This window comes from Choloepus didactylus, chromosome 9 (assembly GCF_015220235.1).
Source record: "Choloepus didactylus isolate mChoDid1 chromosome 9, mChoDid1.pri, whole genome shotgun sequence".
Lineage (NCBI taxonomy): Eukaryota > Metazoa > Chordata > Mammalia > Pilosa > Megalonychidae > Choloepus > Choloepus didactylus.
Window position 1 is genome coordinate 92825303 of NC_051315.1, and position 20583 is coordinate 92845885.

The 20583-nt window shown below is 38.6% G+C and overlaps 1 protein-coding gene across 1 annotated transcript in view; it reads right to left on the reverse strand.

The window, feature by feature from the left end:
- ORC2 (origin recognition complex subunit 2) overlaps positions 1-19434 on the reverse strand; it is an 83209-nt gene extending 63775 nt beyond the window's left edge. The window contains exons 1-4 of the mRNA XM_037850221.1: positions 19185-19434; positions 13414-13462; positions 12328-12431; positions 11699-11842 (exon numbers count right to left, since the gene is read on the reverse strand). Coding sequence (XP_037706149.1) covers positions 11699-11842; positions 12328-12421 — 238 coding nt within the window. The 5' untranslated portion in view covers positions 12422-12431; positions 13414-13462; positions 19185-19434. The remainder of the gene's footprint in view (positions 1-11698; positions 11843-12327; positions 12432-13413; positions 13463-19184) is intronic.
- Between the last annotated feature and the right edge of the window lie 1149 nt (positions 19435-20583).

A 20583-nucleotide genomic window follows, 5' to 3' on the forward strand; every position in this document is an offset into this window, starting at 1 on the left:
GTGTAGTTGGTGTTGCCCGCCCTGTATATGGGGCGTGTGTCTGGGCGGTCAGGGAGGGGGGGTGGCTCTAACAATCAAATCTCCCTGGTGTTCCTGGAGTTTTAAAGCTGCTGCAATAGTCTAATCCTTCAGTTCAGTCCTGCCACAGTTTCTCTCTGCCACTAATCCACAAGTCCTTGGTATTGGCGTATGGCTCCTGAGACTTGCGAGTGGGTCCCTCTTCAGGCCGTGCACCCCCTGGTCCTCTGTTGAGGGATGACTGTGCTATGTCACAGGTGAGTGCCATCCCCTCAGGGCGGTTCTGGGCTGCTGGGCTGTGTAGGGAGGCTCCCAGTCTACTGAAATGATGGCTGAATGGGGCTTTGTTAATTCACACTGCTCCACCTTCCCAACTCTGGGACAACCAGCTGAGGGTGCAGGGAAGGCTAATGTCCACACCCACTTTTGTGGTGTGTGCGTGTTATTTGAAGCACTTCCGTCACACTGGGTTGTCTGGGGCAGCTCTGGGCTATGGGGCTGGCGATGGGCTGGAGTGTTTCCTGTCCACCAGGATGATGGCTGTGAGCGGACACTCCCGTTTTCTTGGGAAGTTGTGGTGTTCAGTGAATTTTTTCAGCCACTGGATTATTGCCTTTTGTCTCAGAGCTCTCTTAGTTCTGCTCTTGTCTTGACCTACCCAAATTGCAAGTCTTTGAGGCTTTTGTATTGGGCTTCTTAGGGTAATTCTTTTAGAAAAAGAAAAAAAGTTTAAAAAGAAAAAAAAAAAAGGGCCCTCCTCACAGGTCTAATGGGTTACTGAAATGCTAAGAGACAAAGCAATTAGGGCCATTAAAGAAAGGTCCACAGGGCAGAAAGATCAGTTTTCCTTTGGGATTTGCATATGAGCCTCAGGGCCTGACCTCTGCTCTTCCCCTTTCTATGTTCACCAGAACTCCAAAAATCCTCCGCTTTTATTTTGGAGTTTTCTTGCTGTTTTTTGCTATGCCTGTCTCCTCTCTGCTGGGCTAGCTGCTCTCAGATTCTCTCGTGTCTGGTCTCAGTCTATCTATGGTTCGAGTTTGGATCAGTAGAATGAATTTCCGATAAGAGCTGCCACTGCAGTTCTCCCTTCTCCTTCCCAGCGCTGCCGGCCCCTCCTCCCACGGGACTGAGCCTGGCAGGGAGGGGCGCAGGAACCCTGGCCACAAAAACTTACAGATTTCGCTGATCTCAGCAGTTCGACATGTTCATGAGTGTTTCAAGAAGTATGCCCAAAGACAAATTGCTCTGTGGTGTCCAGTCCAAGCAGTTCCTGGCTTTCTACCTACTTTCCAGGTGGAGTAACTAAAACATACAGCTCACCAAACCACCATCTTGCCCCGCCTCAATTGGTCTATAAATCCTAAAAGAACCCTATCAAGTTAAGCAAATGCCAAGAGGCCAAAAACAACAGAAAATTATAAACCACATGAAAAAACGAGACGATATGGATAACCCAAGCCCAAGCACCCAAATCAAAATATCAGAAGAGACACAGCATCTAGAACAACTACTCAAAGGACAAAAATTAACAATGAGACCATAGTACGGGATACAAAGGATATCAAGAAGACCCTAGAAGAGCATAAAGAAGACATTGGAAGACTAAATAAAAAAACAGATGATCTTATAGAAATTAAAGAAACTGTTGACCAAATTAAAAAGATTCTGGATACTCATAGTACAAGACTAGAGGAAGTTGAACAACGAATCAGTGACCTGGAAGATGACAGAATGGAAAATGAAAGCACAAAAGAAACAACTGGGAAAAAAATTGAAAAATTGAAACGGACCTCAGGGATATGATAGATGATATACAACGTCCGAATATAAGACTCATTGGTGTTCCAGAAGGGGAAGAAAAGGGTAAAGGTCTAGGAAGACTATTCAAAGAAATTGTTGGGGAAAACTTTCCAAATCTTCTAAACACCATAAATGCACAAATCATAAATGCCCAGCGAACTCTAAATAGAATAAATCCAAATAAACCCACTCCGAGACATATTCTGATCACACTGTCAAACATGGAAGAGAAGGAGCAAGTTCTGAAAGCAGCAAGAGAAAAGCAATTCACCACATACAAAGGAAACAGCATGAGACTAAGTAGTGACTACTCAGAGGCCACCATGGAGGCAAGAAGGCAGTGGCACGATATATTTAAAATTCTGAGTGAGAAAAATTTTCAACCAAGCATACTTTATCCAGCAAAGCTCTCCTTCAAATTTGAGGGAGAGCTTAAATTTTTCACAGACAAACAAATCCTTAGAGAATTTGCTAACAAGAGACATCCCCTACTGGAGATACTAAAAGGAGCCCTACAGACAGAGAAACAAAGAAAGGAGAGAGAGACTTGGAGAAAGGTTCAGTACTAAAGAGATTCGGTGTGGGTACATTAAAGGATATTAATAGAGAGAGGGGAAAAATATATATGACAAACATAAACCAAAGGATAAGATGGCTGATTCAAGAAATGCCTTCACGGTTATAACGTTGAATGTAAATGGATTAAACTCCCCAATTAAAAGATATAGATTCGCAGAATGGATCAAAAAAAATGAACCATCAATCTGTTGTATACACTCATCTTAGACACAGGGACACAAAGAAACTGAAAGTGAAAGGATGGAAAAAAATATTTCATGCAAGCTACAGCCAAAAGAAAGCAGGCGTAGCAATATTAACCTCAGATAAAATAGACTTTAAATGCAGGGATGTTTTGAGAGACAAAGAAGGCCACTACACTAATAAAAGGGGCAATTCAACAAGAAGAAATAACAATCATAAATGTCTATGCACCCAATCAAGGTGCCACAAACTACATGAGAGAAACACTGGCAAAACTAAAGGAAGCAATTGATGTTTCCACAATAATTGTAGGAGATTTCAACACATTACTCTCTCCTATAGATAGATCAACCAGACAGAAGACCAATAAGGAAATTGAAACCTAAACAATCTGATAAATGAATTGGATTTAACAGACATATATAGAACATTACATCCCAAATCACCAGGATACACATACTTCTCTACTGCTCACAGAACTTTCTCCAGAATAGATCATATGCTGGGACATAAAACAAGCCTCAATGAATTTTAAAAGATTGAAATTATCCAAAGCACATTCTCTGACCACAATGGAATACAATTAGAAGTCAATAACCATCAGAGACTTAGAAAATTCAAATACTTGGAGGTTAAACAACACACTCCTAAACAATCAGTGGGTTAAAGAAGAAATAGCAAGAGAAATTGCTAAATATATAGAGACAAATGAAAATGAGAACACAACATACCAAAACCTATGGGATGCAGCAAAAGCAGTACTGAGGGGGAAATTTATAGCACTAAACGCATATATTAAAAAGGAAGAAAGAGCCAAAATCAAAGAACTAATGGATCAACTGAAGAAGCTAGAAAATGAACAGCAAACCAATCGTTAACCAAGTAGAAGAAAAGAAATAACAAGGATTAAAGCAGAAATACATGACATAGAGAACAAAAAAAATAGAGAGGATAAATATCACCAAAAGTTGGTTCTTTGAGAAGATCAACAAGATTGACAAACCCCTAGCTAGACTGACAAAATCAAAAAGAGAGAAGACCCATATAAACAAAATAATGACCGAAAAAGGTGACATAACTGCAGATCCCAAAGGAATTAAAAAAATTGTAAGAGGATACTATGAACAACTGTATGGCAACAAACTGGATAATGTAGAGGAAATGGACAAGTTCCTGGAAACATATGAACAACCTAGACTGACCAGAGAAGAAATAGAAGACCTCAACCAACCCATCACAAGCAAAGAGATCCAATCAGTCATCAAAAATCTTCCCACAAATAAATGCCCAGGGCCAGATGGCTTCACAGGGGAATTCTACCAAACTTTCCAGAAAGAACTGACACCAATCTTACTCAAACTCTTTCAAAACATTGAAGAAAATGGAACACTACCTAACTCATTTTATGAAGCTAACATCAATCTAATACCAAAACCAGGCAAAGATGCTACAAAAAAGGAAAACTACCGGCCAATCTCCCTAATGAATATAGATGCAAAAATTCTCAACAAAATACTTGCAAATCGAATCCAAAGACACATTAAAAAAATCACACACCATGACCAAGTGGGGTTCATTCCAGGCATGCAAGGATGGTTCAACATAAGAAAATCAATCAATGTATTACAACACATTAACACTTCAAAAGGGAAAAATCAAATGATCATCTCAATAGATGCTGAAAAAGCATTTGACAAAATCCAACATCCGTTTTTGATAAAAACACTTCAAAAGGTAGGAACTGAAGGAAACTTCCTCAATATGATAAAGAGCATATATGAAAAACCCACAGCCAGCATAGTACTCAATGGTGAGAGACTGAAAGCCTTCCCTCTAAGATCAGGAACAAGACAAGGATGCCCGCTGTCACCACTGTTATTCAACATAGTGCTGGAAGTGCTAGCCAGGGCAATCCGGCAAGACAAAGAAATAAAAGGCATCCAAATTGGAAAAGAAGAAGTAAAACTGTCATTGTTTGCAGATGATATGATCTTATATCTGGAAAACCTGAGAAATTGACGATATAGCTACTAGAGCTAATGAACAAATTTAGCAAAGTAGCGGGATACAAGATTAATGCACATAAGTCAGTAATGTTTCTATATGCTAGAAATGAACAAACTGAAGAGACACTCAAGAAAAAGATATCATTTTCAATAGCAACTAAAAAAATCAAGGACCTAGGAATAAACTTAACGAAAGATGTAAAAGACCTATACAAAGAAAACTACATAACTCTACTAAAAGAAATAGAAGAGGACCTTAAAAGATGGAAAAATATTCCATGCTCATGGATAGGAAGACTAAATGTCATTAAGATGTCAATTCTACCCAAACTCATCTACAGATTCAATGCAATCCCAATCAAAATTCCAACAACTTACTTTGCAGACTTGGAAAAGCTAGTTATCAAATTTATTTGGAAAGGGAAGATGCCTCGAATTGCTAAAGACACTCTAAAAAAGAAAAACGAAGTGGGAGGACTGATTTTGAAGCTTATTATAAAGCCACAGTTGTCAAAACAGCATGGTACTGGCACAAAGACAGACATAGATCAATGGAATCGAATTGAGAATTCGGAGATAGACCCCCAGATCTATGGCCGACTGATCTTTGATAAGGCCCCCAAAGTCACTGAACTGGGTCATAATGGTCTTTTCAACAAATGGGGCTGGGAGAGTCGGACATCCATATCCAAAAGAATGAAAGAGGACCCCTACCTCACACCCTACACAAAAATTAACTCAAAATGGACGAAAGATCTCAATATAAAAGAAAGTACCATAAAACTCCAGAAGATAATGTAGGAAAACATCTTCAAAACCTTGTATTAGGTGGCCACTTCCTAGACTTTATACCCAAAGCACAAGCAACAAAAGAAAAAATAGATAAATGGGAACTCCTCAAGCTTAGAAGTTTCTGCACCTCAAAGGAATTTCTCAAAAAGGTAAAGAGGCAGCCAACTCAATGGGAAAAAATTTTTGGAAACTATGTATCTGACAAAAGACTGATATCTTGCATATATAAAGAAATCCTACAACTCAATGACAATAGTACAGACAGCCCAATTATAAAATGGGCAAAAGATATGAAAAGACACTTCTCTGAAGAGGAAATACAAATGGCCAAGAAACACATGAAAAAATGTTCCGCTTCACTAGCTATTAGAGAGATGCAAATTAAGACCACAATGAGATACCATCTAACACCGGTTAGAATGGCTGCCATTAAACAAACAGGAAACTACAAATGCTGGAGGGGATGTGGAGAAATTGGAACTCTTATTCATTGTTGGTGGGACAGCATAATGGTTCAGCCACTCTGGAAGTCAGTCTGGCAGTTCCTTAGAAAACTAGATATAGAGTTACCGTACGATCCAGCGATTGCACTTCTCGGTATATACCCGGAAGATCGGAAAGCAGTGACACGAACAGATATCTGCACGCCAATGTTCATAGCAGCATTATTCACAATTGCCAAGAGATGGAAACAACCCAAATGTCCTTCAACAGATGAGTGGATAAATAAAATGTGGTATATACACACTATGGAATACTACATGGCAGTAAGAAGGAACGATCTCGTGAAACATACGACAACATGGATGAACCTTGAAGACATAATGCTGAGCGACATAAGCCAGGCACAAAAAGACAAATATTATATGCTACCACTAATGTGAAGTTTGAAAAATGTAAAACAAATGGTTTATAATGTAGAATGTAGGGGAACTAGCAATAGAGAGCAATTAAGGAAGGGGGAACAATAATCCAAGAAGAACAGATAAGCTATTTAACGTTCCAGGAATGCCCAGGAATGACTATGGTCTGTTAATTTCTGATGGGTATAGTAGGAACAAGTTCACAGAAATGTTGCTATATTAGGTAACTTTCTTGGGGTAGAGTAGGAGCATGTTGAAAGTAAAGCAGTTATCTTAGGTTAATTGTCTTTTTCTTACTCTCTTGTTATGGTCTCTTTGAAATGTTCTTTTATTGTATTTTTTTTTAATTATTTTTTTTATTTTTTTATTTTTCATACAGTTGATTTAAAAAAAAAAAAGTTAAAAAAAAAAAAACAAGGAAAAAAATATGTAGAGCCCCCTTGAGGAGCCTGTGGAAAATGCAGGGTATTGGCCTACCTCACCTCGATGGTTGCTAACATGACCACAGACATAGGGGACTGGTAGTTTGATGGGTTGGGCCCTCTACCATAGGTTTTACCCTTGGGAAGATGGTTGCTGCAAAGGAGAGGCTAGGCCTCCCTATAATTGTGCCTAAGAGCCTCCTCCCGAGTGCCTCTTTGTTGCTCAGATGTGGCCCTGTCTCTCTAGCTAAGCCAACTTGAAAGGTGAGATCACTGCCCTCCCCACTACGTGGGATCAGACACCCAGGGGAGTGACTCTCCCTGGCAACGTGGAATATGACGCCTGGGGAGGAATGTGGACCTGGCATTGTGGGACAGAGAACATCTTCTTGACCAAAAGGGGGATGTGAAAGGAAATGAAATGGGCTTAAGTGGCAGAGAGATTCCAAAAGGAGCCGAGAGGTCACTCTGGTGGACACTCTTACGCACAATTTAGACAACACTTTTTAGGTTCTGAAGAGTTGGGGTAGCTGGTGGTGGATACCTGAAACTATCAAACTACAATCCAGAACCCATGAATCTTGAAGACAATTGTATAAAAATGTAGCTTATGAGGGGTGACAATGGGATTGGGAAAGCCATAAGGACCACACTCCCCTTTGTCTAGTTTATGGACGGATGAGTAGAAAAATTGGGGAAGGAAACAAACAAACAAACAGACAGACAAAGGTACCCAGTGTTCTTTTTTACTTCAATTGCTCTTTTTCACTTTAATTATTATTTTTGTTATTTTTGTGTGTGTGCTAATGAAGGTGTCAGGGATTGATTTAGGTGATGAATGTACAACTATATAATGGTACTGTGAACAATTGAATGTACGATTTGTTTTGTATGACTGCGTGGTATGTGAATATATCTCAATAAAATGAAGATTAAAAAAAAAAAAACATATGAAAATCTGGGTGTCTGCTATCAAGCCAGACATTAAAAAGATTGACAAAAATGTAAAACAATGCCCTCCTCACTAAATTTTTTAATTTGGAAACAGCTGTTTTTCATTGGAAAAAAATATGTAATTTATGTAACGTACTGGGTTTATTACTGCTATTTTTAAATAAATTAATAAATATTTTTAAAATTTCTCAACTTTAATTTCTAATATAATATCAACAAATACAACCTACATTAACAGGAGGTCTCCGGGCTCTGGAATAATTCTTAATACAGAGAAACCTTGAGAGTAAAACGTCTTAAGAGCTATACTAAAGGATAACTGCCCCTTTACTATAACTGCACAGCGGCTCCCACCAGCTGATTATTTATGCTAGAGTCCATTGCAACTGCTCCTATGCATGTCTACACCAGTGGACTTAAAAATTTTTTTAAATCAGATAATATTTGATATGTACAAAAGAATACATGCAACGCATATGTGTTATAAAGCAAACAACAAATTATGTACCCATACCCAACTAAACAACCAGATCATTATCAATACCATGTACCCTCTTGGGTCCACCTTCCTCTTCCCTCTCTCCTGCCTGCCCCAAAAGTAAGTGCTTTCTTTAATTTATTCCTTGCCTTTAAAAATAGTTTCATCATGAATGTTTATAACACTGGAAAGCGTTGTCTATTTTTGCTTCTTTTTGGTTTGCATGGAAAAAACAACACCATATTATATCTAGTCTCCTTTGGTTTGCTTTTTTCACTCAGTATTCTAAATTTTACCCACATTATTTCACATAGCTATAGTTCATCTACTTTCACTGCTGTGTAATGTCCCATTGCATGAATATACCATTATTAATCCATTCTACTACTAACAGACAATTTAGATCTTTGCAATTCTTGCTATTGCAAGTGGTATTGCATGAGCATTTTATATAGTCTCAGGCTCTACACACAAGGGCAAGATTTTTATCTAGGGTATATACCTAGTGGAGTTGCTGAGACATGGGGTCTGTGAAAGTTCGAAGTTATAAAATATTGTGCCAAACTTTTCCAAAATCAGTATTTACTCTTCATATTGTTTAAGAGTTCCCACTGATCTGTAGTTGCACTAAATACTTGATATGATCCAAACTTTGCTGATCTACTGGGTCTAAAATGAATTTCATAGGGAGGAGGGTCTTAATTTGCATTTCCTCAGTCACTAACTGGGCAGGCCTCAGAACAGTAATATATCAAAAAATGACTCAATAACAGCCTTCTATCCAAGTTTCATAGAACTATATTGTCAAAGACTCCCTCAAATAAAAGCATATGACATCACAATAACTTGCAATTCTATAAAATCATTTTGAGACCAATGGAAGACCAAGATTTCTTTCAGGGATAGACTCTAATTTGGAGAAATAGACTGTATCACCATCATGCAACTCTACCTACGAATGTTTCAAACTAGCTTTTTTATAGATTTTGGCAATAGGGTTTGAGATTGTGATCCCTGACAAGTAACTGATAAGTAGTTTTATTCAACATATATCAAGAGTTAAGTCTACTCAACCTCTTGGATTAGATCCTTTGTGATAGGAACCTGACAAAAATTTTTGCCTAAACAACAGGCTATCATCCTGCATACAAAAGTAAGCTGTGAGAACACACATCAAGAGCATCCTTCAGCTTTGGTGTTTTTCTAGCACACATTACAGATATAGTCACTAGTTATTTTACTTTAATATTAGTTACCTCTGGAAAGTGGGATTGAGGGCCCCTTTCATTATTTTTCTCCCCTCTATACTTACATAGGGATATACAGCTTAAAACAAGCTTTTTTAAAACAATGAGCACCTCTTTTGAAATAAACTTGAAACAATGCCTCTGCCCTCACCCAACCCCACCAAAAAAAAACTGGAGGTAAAACTAACTCCTCATGAAAATGTACTATGATCTTAAAGGATGTGAACAGCATAAAATCTAGGAAGATATTTGGCACCATATGTCAAAATTCTTAAAAATATTTTTATGACGTGGGTATGGAAAGCAACTCCTTGTCTAGCTAGTTTCCTAAGGAACTAATAATGAATGTGCATAAAAATTTAGTAAAAAAATGTAGCAAAAGATTGGAGATAATCTATATGTCCAACAATAGGGGATTGGTTAAATTATGGTATATCCATATTATGGAATAGTCTCCATAGAAAATAAAAGATAGTGCAGAAGAATATTTAATGACATAATGTGTATATGATTCATTATTAATTGCAAAAATGAATTTAATAAAGAAACACAATCATATAAGCTTATGTGTATGCATACATGGTCATACAGAGGATATTTACCAAAACGCTTAAGTTTCATGTTTTCTAAAGCATACATCCCCAATAGGGATGATATTGCTCCCAATGGGGCAAAAATTGGTTCTTTGGAGAAGGAGGGTGAAAAAAAATCTTAGATACTAAAACGATCTGTGGCCCTCCATTCAGTCACAGTACATAAACAGATATACAGCATATCTGTGGTATTAAAATTTCATGGATGGGGCAATTAGGAGAAAAATGTCTAAAAATTTCCTTAGAGAACAATAATGGAAAAAGGTTGAGAAATACTACTCTAAAGCATAGCTTTCCAAACAATGGGCAGAAAAAAAAGTTATGGGTTATAGGTATGCTGAGATATTGACCCACCCTCCTCCCCTTCCTTGGGTTTTTGAGGATGACAGGCTCTACAGAGGAGTGAGTTTAAGGGTCAGAGATCCTGGATCATTTGTCCTTAATCTGGAACAACCTCCTTCATTTATTCCAGTGTGCCTCCCCAAATCATCATTTGTTGTAGGTGCTCTTATGTGAAAAAGGTTGGCAGCACTGCCCCAGAGTTTCTACAACAAAATACAGGAGAAATACTTTTATAATAAACCATTTTTAAGAAAATAAAAGTTTCTCTTTAAGAATGTTGTTTTCAATCTCTTCTTAGACATGGCAGAACAAGTAACCAAGAACTCAAAGTTCTATTCAGAATATGTCCTAAAATAGTCAACTGTCTAGTTGGGGACACTTTTAAGAGAATCCACCCTACCCTTAAGCCTACAGAGGGGAAGCAGTCAACTTTTTGTATCATATGACTCTGCCCCCATCAAAGTTAATGAATTAAGGAGTAGGCACAAATAACCCAATGTGGTTCATCTATGGGCTTTCCAATTGTATGTCATTTCTATGTCCTGTTTAAAACAGATAAACCGACCTAATCTACTCTTGAGAATCTGGAACTAAGGAACTGTAAACCAAGTCATTTAACACTGGAAACTAAACCAGAAGCATTGTGAGTTAAGAAGAGTTGACAGGTCAGGAGTGGCCATGATAGCCATTCATAAGACAAGTGTAAGAGAGTAAACAACACATACATGAGAGAGACAGGTAGCAAAGAGAAAACAGAACAGATGCGCAGAGAACATGAGGGAGATCAGGAGACCCACTACAGCAAAGTCTCTCCATTTATAATATCATCTCAGTTCCAACACTCTTAATGCCCAACAATACTGATTTCTTTTCTTGATTTTTATTTTTTTAAGCTAATGTGAGTGGATCTGTGCTCCTTGCACCCTTAAGTACCTTGACTAAAATATAACTAAAGACTAAAAAATGTTTTAAGTCTAGTGTAATCTGGCAGGAATCCAGCTTGGGCATAAAAAACCACAAACATGTACAGGTTTGAAACAAGAAACAACGCTACTTCTGGAATGTTCCTCCCAACTATTTCTGTAAAGAACATCAAGGTAACAATGAAGTGACTTGCTTTATGGAATTATTTTTAAATTAGGTGAAATACAAATACCTTTAAAAATAACTTTTAGAGTACTTTGGTCTGTAATCTAAATTATTTAATTATTTCTAAAAATAATTAAATGCAGGACTGGCTGTCTGTCAAAAAGAAAACTGTGGAGGAAAAACCTGAAGAAAATGCTTTTCTAATCAAAAACATAATAATAAGCACACCAATGCCTCACCTACCAAACTATTCTTGAGTTTCCTGCAAAGCAGCATCCGCTACTAGCAAAAATATGAACATATATTCTCCCCTACCCCCCACCAAATACCTTGAACATCTCTTCCCAAGACTTCTACATAGTTCTGATCTTTTAAGACTTCCTGCTCATCTTCCTCCAAGTCATATTCTGGCTTCTTTATTATTTTTTTGGGGTTGACCAAAAGCTGAGCTCGTTCCTTTTTTAATTTTGCTCCTATAATTACATTCAAAGAATTACATGACAGGTACAAATTCTTTTTAAACAGTACATATAAATAAGTAAAAAATCATACTACTTATATTGCCATTACTTAAAAGCTGGAAAAAATTCAGTGTTTTCTGTTTGATTAAAAGTACTGACTATGCTTTACATAATTTACATAGTTTACATAACTAAGTTTTAAAAAAACACCATTAAGTATATATATATGGTCAAAATAACCACACATTTTAATCACATGGGTAGTTATCATTTACAATTACTGCTGAGTATTTCGTATTAGATCAGGCTTTGTTATGTTTAATTTTTCAATTAAAAGTTGAAAGAAGTAAACTAAAAATCAAAGTAATTTTTATTCACAATCTTACTAGATCAAATACATTATGCTACATTTTCAAAATAGAATGTTAACATTTTTAAAAATGAATAATCCATAAACATTAGATAAGCATTTCCAAGCCTATGTAATTACTCAGTACCTCCTTCTCTATCAAGAATGTGATTAAGAACATCATCATCTCCCACGAATTGAACCTCCAGCCTCTTGCCTTCCTTTAATTCCAGTTTACTCATCACTGCCAATCTAAACAAAAGGGGAAGAAATCACTCAAGTGATAAAGAATTCATACCAACCCGCCAAATAAATTACACATTAACATAACTACATATATTTGTACAACACTTTAAAAAGTCCTTTTTAAATAGGAAAGATAAAATATGCATTATTATGTTACATTTTTTATTTTAGGTGACTCAGTCAGTTCCTTATTCCGAAAAATGAAGGAAGAGTGAAGAGATATCTGAGATTTGGGAAAAGCCAAATTCAATCAAGATAAGTAAAACATAATTTCAGGAAAACAATTCTGCTTATAAAGAAAGCTGTAATGCATCTACAGAGCAACAACATTAACAGAATAGGGTTAAGAGGAACTTAGAAAAGGGGAGCCAAACAAAGAATAATGATTTGGTGGATTTTATTATGTGTTCACTATTATTTTATTTTATTATCTGTTCACTAAGAGAGATATAATCCATTGAGGAGAAGTCTGTGATACTGCACAGGTACACCAAGCCTGGATCAACTAACCCTCAAACACCTCCCTTTACTTTCATTGCAGGCTTACCAAACAACTTTACAATTACTAATCTGGCTTGCTAGGTACCTTGGTAACTAAACAGTAAACATGAATCTTTCCAATATTTTATAGTAAGTACTTCACTAAATAAACTACAGAGTTTGGTTAGCAAGCAAAACTTGATCAATTTGGACTACAATGACAAAATTTATTTTCAGAATTTACAAAGTTAATAACTTGAAACTAATTAATATGATTCCAACTAGCTGCCAGTTAATCACTTTACCCAAAATATAACCCCCCCAAAAAGTATCCTCTGTGAATTTTTTTCCTTTACCATTTGTCTTATAAATCCTGCTTTTGTCTTTTCTCCTGGCTAGATGAACTGCATCCCTCATGAGTTATTTGCATGCAGACAACTAACTAAAGATTGCAAGTTTTCTTCTCACAACTGTCACTCTGAAATGACTTGTTTCAGTTTTCATTTACCTTTAAAGTTACTACACATCCTGCAGCTGGAAAATACAGGGAGTGTCTCCTGTAAATAAAAAAAGAACTCAGTCAGGATCAGCTAGTAGGAAAACAAAAAAAAAAGGGAAAAACCAAGAAGTCCATAAGTCTTTAAAAAAGGATGAAAAGTTAAATTTAGAACTTTTAAAGCCAGAGGTAAATTATGATGGCATAGTTAAGAGCAAAATTATCATTACCATTTTGGCCATGAAACCTTATAGACTGAGATCTGGCTATTAGAGAGAGTGGGGGGAAGGGACAAAATTTGAGCACTTAACTATACACTAAACAGTTTTGAGTACCCTACGTGTATTCTCATTTTATTCTCACAAGAATTCTACGAGGCTTTTACTTTGTGGATAAGAATAATACTTTATAATTTATATGGCCATTGCCAGTAAAACATGTGCTTTGGAGTCATTTTTCTACTCGTGATATTGCTTCCTATTACAGGAAATCATAATATAGTAGAGAAAAAATTTAATGCATCTACACGATATTTGTATAAATAAACTAACAAGTTTTTTGAGGGGCTGTTTGTCAGGCACTGTATTAGGCACCTACGAACTTTTACATATACCAGCTCATTAAATACAGATTTTTTTGAGGTAGGTTTTATACATAATATATATATGATTTTTCCAATTTACAGATGAGTAAACTGAAGTTTGATATTAAATTACACACACAAATTTAAACAATTAAAAAGTGTGTTAGGGCCAAAACCCAGGTATGACTGATTCCAAAGTCCCTGACGATTCTATCACATAACTTTCCTGGACATTAAATAAAAGTCTGTTATCCTAAACGATTGCCTTGACTTCTGGAAACTATACATAATATGTCCAATCATTTTCCCACATAGCAGGAAATATCCCAGACTTCTATAGTTCCCCATAAGTTTCCTGAGAATTAGGTTAAACATCCCTTCTACTATCAAGCATACTTGAACGGCATGACCAGATTCAACATAATCTACATTATTTTTACTTACTTACATACTGCAGTGTTCTACAAAGGATTTGAGGCAATGACAAAAAATGCAATAAAACAAATGATAAAACTATAATACTGACAGGGAGCCTGGACCAGAGAATATATAACGAAAAGCAGAAAATAAAAATCATAGAAGGAATTTTTGTCTCTGAGCTTCCTGTGCATCAGTGAAAACTGAGTAGAGGTCAGTTTCATAATTCTCTTTAGCAAAAGCTATAGTCGTTTCTACTGTGGGGCTGGAGGGGTGGGGGTGGATTGTCAAGAAAAATGTAAAACAAATATTCTAGGCAGTTAAATATTGACCTAGGCAATTTCCTTATGGCATTTCTTTTTTTCATTTTTATTGAAATTGTTCAGATACCATACAATTATCCAAAGATCCAAAGTGTACAATCACTTGCCCCTGGGTACCCTCATACAGCTGTGCATCCATCACACTTAATTTTTGTTCAATTTTTAGAAACTTTTCATTACTCCAGACAAGAAATAAAGTGAAAGATGAAAAAAGAAAAAAAGAAAAGGAAACTCTAAACCTCCCCTATCCCTAACCAACCCCCCTCAATTGTTGACTCCTAGTATTGATATAGTACGTTTGTTACTGTTTATGAAAAAATGTTGAAATACTACTAACTGTAGTATATAGTTTGCAATAGGTATATAGTTCTTCCCTATATGCCCCTCTATTATTAACTTCTAATTGTATTGTCATACATTCGTTCTGGTTCATGAAGTGATTTCTAGATTTGTACAGTTGATCATGGACATTGCCCACCATAGGATTCAGTTTTATACATTTCCATCTTTTGACCTCCAACTTTCCTTCTGGTGACATATATGACTCTGAGCTTCCCCTTTCCACCTCATTCACACACCATTTGGCGCTGTTAGTTATTCTCACATCTTGCTACCAACACCTCTGTTCATTTCCAGACATTTAAGTTCATCCTAATTGAACATTCTGCTCATACTAAGCAAGAGCATCTACATTTCTTCCACAAGGCAGGAGGGAGAGTGAAAGAAGGTAGAGAGGCAAAAGAAAGAGGAAACAAAAAAAATGACAGCTAGGAAGCAGCAAAAGGAAAAATAACCTTAAATCAAAGTAGAATAAAGAATCAGACAATACCACCAATGTCAAGTGTCTAACATGCCTCCCCTATCCCCCCCTCTTATCTGCATTCACCTTGGTATATCACCTTTGTTACATTAAAGGAAGCATAATACAATGATTCTATTAGTTACAGTCTCTAGTTTATGCTGACTGCATCCCTCCCCCAATGCCTCCCCGTTTTTAACACCTTGCAAGGTTGACATTTGCTTGTTCTCCCTCGTAAAAGAACATATTTGTACATTTTATCACAATTGTTGAATACTCTAGATTTCACCAAGTTACACAGTCCCAGTCGTTATCTTTCCTCCTTTCTTGTGGTGTCTCACATGCTCCCCATCTTCCTCTCTCAACCGTATTCATAGTTACCTTTGTTCAGTGTACTTACATTGTTGTGCTACCATCTCCCAAAATTGTGTTCCAAACCACACACTCCTGTCTTCTATCACCCTGTAGTGCTCCCTTTAGTATTTCCTGTAGGGCAGGTGTCTTGTTCACAAAGTCTCTCATTGTCTGTTTGTCAGAAAATATTTTGAGCTCTCCCTCATATTTGAAGGACAGCTTTGCTGGATACAGGATTCTTGGTTGGTGGTTTTTCTCCTTCAGTATCTTAAATATATCACACCACTTCCTTCTTGCCTCCATGGTTTCTGCTGAGAGATCTGCACATAGTCTTATTAAGCTTCCTTTGTATGTGGTGGATTGCTTTTCTCTTGCTGCTTTCAGGATTCTCTCTTTGTCTTTGACATTTGATAATCTGATTATTAAGTGTCTTGGCGTAGGCCTCTTCATATCTCTTCTGTTTGGAGTATGCTGCGCTTCTTGGATCTGTAATTTTATGTCTTTCATAAGAGATGGGAAATTTTCATTAATTATTTCCTCTATTATTGCTTCTGCCCCCTTTCCCTTCTCTTCTCCTTCTGGGACACCAATGATACGTACATTATTGTACTTTGTTTCATCCTTGAGTTCCCGGAGACGTTGCTCATAGTTTTTCATTCTTTTCTCCATCTGCTCCTTTGTGTGTAGGCTTTCAGGTGTTTTGTTCTCCAGTTCCTGAGTGTTTTCTTCTGCCTCTTGAGATCTGCTGTTGTATGTTTCCATTGTGTCTTTCATCTCTTGTGTTGTGCCTTTCATTTCCATAGATTCTACGAGTAGGTTTTTTGAACTTTTGATTTCTGCCGTATACATGTCCAGTGCTTCCTTTACAGCCTTTATCTCTTTTGCAATATCTTCTCTAAACTTTTTGAATTGATTTAGCATTAGTTGTTTAAATTCCTGTATCTCAGTTGAAGCATACGTTTGTTCCTTTGACTGGGCCATAACTTTGTTTTTCTTAGTGTAGGTTGTAATTTTCTGTTGTCTAGGCATGGTTTCCTTGGTTATCCAAATCAGGTTTTCCCAGACCAGAACAGGCTCAGGTCCCAGAGGGAAGAAATATTCAGTATCTGGTTTCCCTGTGGGTGTGTCTTAGAAAATTGCTCCACCCTTTGATGCCTAGGGTCACTGTGCTTTTCTGCCCAGCAGGTGACACCTGTTAGCCTATAATTCTTGACTGGTGTGAGGAGGTATGGCCGTGTTTCCCCAGGCTCTGGGGTCTGATTCTGAATGGAAAGGGCCCCACCCCTTTCCTCCTAGAGAAGACAGACCCCTCAGATGGAGGTCATTAGCATTTCAATGGTCTTGCTCTCTGCTTGTGCTGTCTCCGCCCTTCCCTGAGTCACAGCCCTGGAAACTGAAAATGGCTGGGGCTTTCTCCACTGAGCCAAAAAAGAAACAGATAGTCCCCTTCAGACCCAGTCCAAGGCAACCCTCTGGCTCTCCCAGGTCAGTCGTCACCCAAAGCCTCTGTCTGTTTTTTGGGGCTGCATACCTGTAGTGAGCAGTTCACACTCGCTACTTAAAACCCCAGTTGGAGCTCAGCTGAGCTGTATTTGCTTGCTGGGAGAGAGCTTCTCTCTGACACCACGGGGCTCCGCAGCTCGGGCTATGGGGGAGGGGTTCTCCCGACCTGGTTCCGCAGGTTTTACTTACAGATTTTATGCTGTGTTCTCAGGCATTCCTCCCAATTCAGGTTGGTATATGATGAATGGATGGTCTCGTTTGTCCCCCCGCAGTTATTCTGGATTATTTACTAGTTGTTTCTGTTTTTTTGTAGTTGTTCCAGGGGGACTACTTAGCTTCCACTCCTCTCTATGCCGCCATCTTGCCCGAGAGCCTCCTTATGGCATTTTAATAAGAATTACCTGGACAGAGGTAACCTAACTCAGTCTTGTTTGTAGCCAAATGAATTTATATGTAAATTTCCTCATCTAACTTTTAAGGCATCATATTATATAGTACGGAATCACCAAACTGAAGAAATTTCTACAAAGCTCTCGTAAGAAACCTTTTCTTCCTTCTTCAACAGTTCCCTGAAAAAAAAAAAACACCACCCAACAACAGCAACAACAAATGCAAAGATTTAGCAACCATTTTACTGCCTTGGGTGCTTTCAACCAGTTAAGGGCAGAAAATGCAGGACTAGTACAGCAGCACCAAGAGAATGCTAACAGGAACACACACTCCTCTGGAAGCAAATTAAAGATTTGCTACATAAAAAAAATATATATATATATATCACCATTTAAAAAGAAGATGGTATAGAATGGTGGTCAAGCACCAATTTTAACAGCGAATAAACCTGTTTCTAACCTCAACCCCACACCTTACAGCAGTGTGATCTTACGAGTTGTCATGAATAAATGAGATCGTGTGCCTGGAATATGAAAGTGCTCAATAAAATGTTTGCCATTATTTGTATTTTTGCTTCAAACTTCAATTTAATCACACATCTCTCTTGTAGTACATGTCTATATCTCCAACATCTAAGAACAGAAAACGTGCTCAATAAATAACTGAATTGTGCCCATTTAATGTGCAGTGCCATTACACAAAGCTTTAGGACTATGCTAGTTTTCTTCGGATTGCAATTTAACTCAGGTAAGATATGGTTCCATTAAGAAATTTTAGTCTAAATTGATTTTAACTGCAAAATGAAAAATAATGCAACAACATCCTCTTAATTTAAAAAAAGCTCTACCGAAAGAGCCTAGTCTATCAACATTTTACCAACCAAGCATCGCCCCAGGTGACCGTTCGGTTAGCAGGATTCATTTGGGGCTTCCCCGCTGGAATGACATCAAAAGTTCTCGCTACAAGTGGTAGTTCTGGGATATGTGATCTCTTCCTCCTTTTCCTTCTTTTTGTACCTGCTCCTCCCACAAGGCGCTCTCCTACTTTGGTTACAGTTTTCCCGTGTTTTCCTTTTACATGCAGAGGGCTCCTTAAACCCAGGAACAGGTGTGTTGTTATTGGGCATCCTCTGCACGTAAGGCAAGACAGATAAACGAACAGTTCTCTCAGAGAGAACCTTTCACCCCAACTAGTACACAGGGACTGGGGCCTGGGCCGCTCGCTGCTCACCAAGAGGGCTGCGCTCCGCCGGAGGGGGGAAATGAGGGCCGTCGGTGCCGAGTAGCAGCCTCGGGACGGGGGAGCGGGAGGTGTGGCGGCCCCTGCCCCCAGTGCCGAAGAAAAACCCTAAGACGAGCGACCCAGGACACAGGCGCCCAGCTTGGCCGCTGGGGCTGGGCGCACCTGGACTCACCTCAGCAGCCAAGAGCTAAGAAGAGGTAGGCAGAGTGCCTCCGCGCCTGACAGAACACCGCCAGGTTCCCGCCCGTCGCGCCTCTGGTCACCTCGCACTCCTCGCTGGACGCTGCCGGACTGAGGCGTCGCAGCAGGGAAGGCGGCTTCAGTCCCAGCCGGAGGAGCAAAACTCTCAGAAGAAACCAGCAGGGAAAAGCAGGAAGAGCCCGGGAGGCCAGCGGGGGATGGGAGTCAAGCCTGCAGCACACCAAATCTCCCGCCCTGCTCAAGAGGCGGTGCCCCGAGCAGCCAATAAGAAACAGAGATGGTCGAGAGCGACGGCTCTGCGGACGAGTCCGCGTCTGCCAGTCGGCACTGCCCATCAGGAAACCTGGGGGAAAACGAATCCCCAAGAGCAGGGGTGGTGCGTCTTTCTTTTCCTCTTTCCGTTTCCGGGAGAAGGAGAAGGAAATATTGGTTGGATATGAGGATGTTTGGGGAGGTGTAGTCTATTGAGCGAATGCTATCTGTTTGGAGGCAGTTTTAGAAATGTTCACTGGTTTGTCTAGACACCTTATTTTTTTCTTGAAAAAAATATAATGGGGACGGATTCGCGGTTGGTTTTTTTGTTTTGTTTTAAACTTTTCATTTGGTGTGAAAGGTAGGATCTCATATATCACAACGGTTGGGGTAGGGAGCAGGGGAGACAGTCCTCTGTAAAAACAGAATTAGAGCTCGGCCATTGGACATGGAGATGGGATCAGACTGCTAATGGCGGGGTCGGAGGGGGTCGCAGACAGAAGAAATAGATGCAGAAAGAGTTAATGAGGAAAAAAAGGAAAGAACTTGACTGGGATACCGTATTATCCACTAACGAAATACTATTTCATTTGAATTTACGCATACATTAAGGAAAAAAAAAAGGCCTCTGTATATGGGGTGATGAAGATACAATACTGAGCAAGACAGATGAGATTTCTTCCCTTGAAGTGGTAGGTACTATAGTGGAAGACAGATATTGAACGTGTGACACTGAGAAAAATACTATGAAATGGGAAGTGAAATGTTCATTGGAGCACGTGGTAGGAGTATCTAATTAAAAGCCAGGAGACATGAACAATTTCCTTGGAGGAAGCAATGTTTATAAACTGAGACTTGAGGGTTAATCCAGGCAAAGAGGAAGGGGAAATTTTTCCAGGTAGAAGGCCCAAATCAATATAGCAGGTGCGTAAAGAGCAGAGGGAAGTACCAAGAGTTACAGCCTTTATTATGAAGTGCTAATTTGGCGCTGAGGTCACTGGTTAGATCTGTATTGAATTATCACACTGGATAAAGGAGGTAGGGGTGAAGCTGTGGGAGGGAACAGATGGAATCACACCATTTTGGAAGCTGTTTAGGTAATCCAGGAGAAAAAGAGA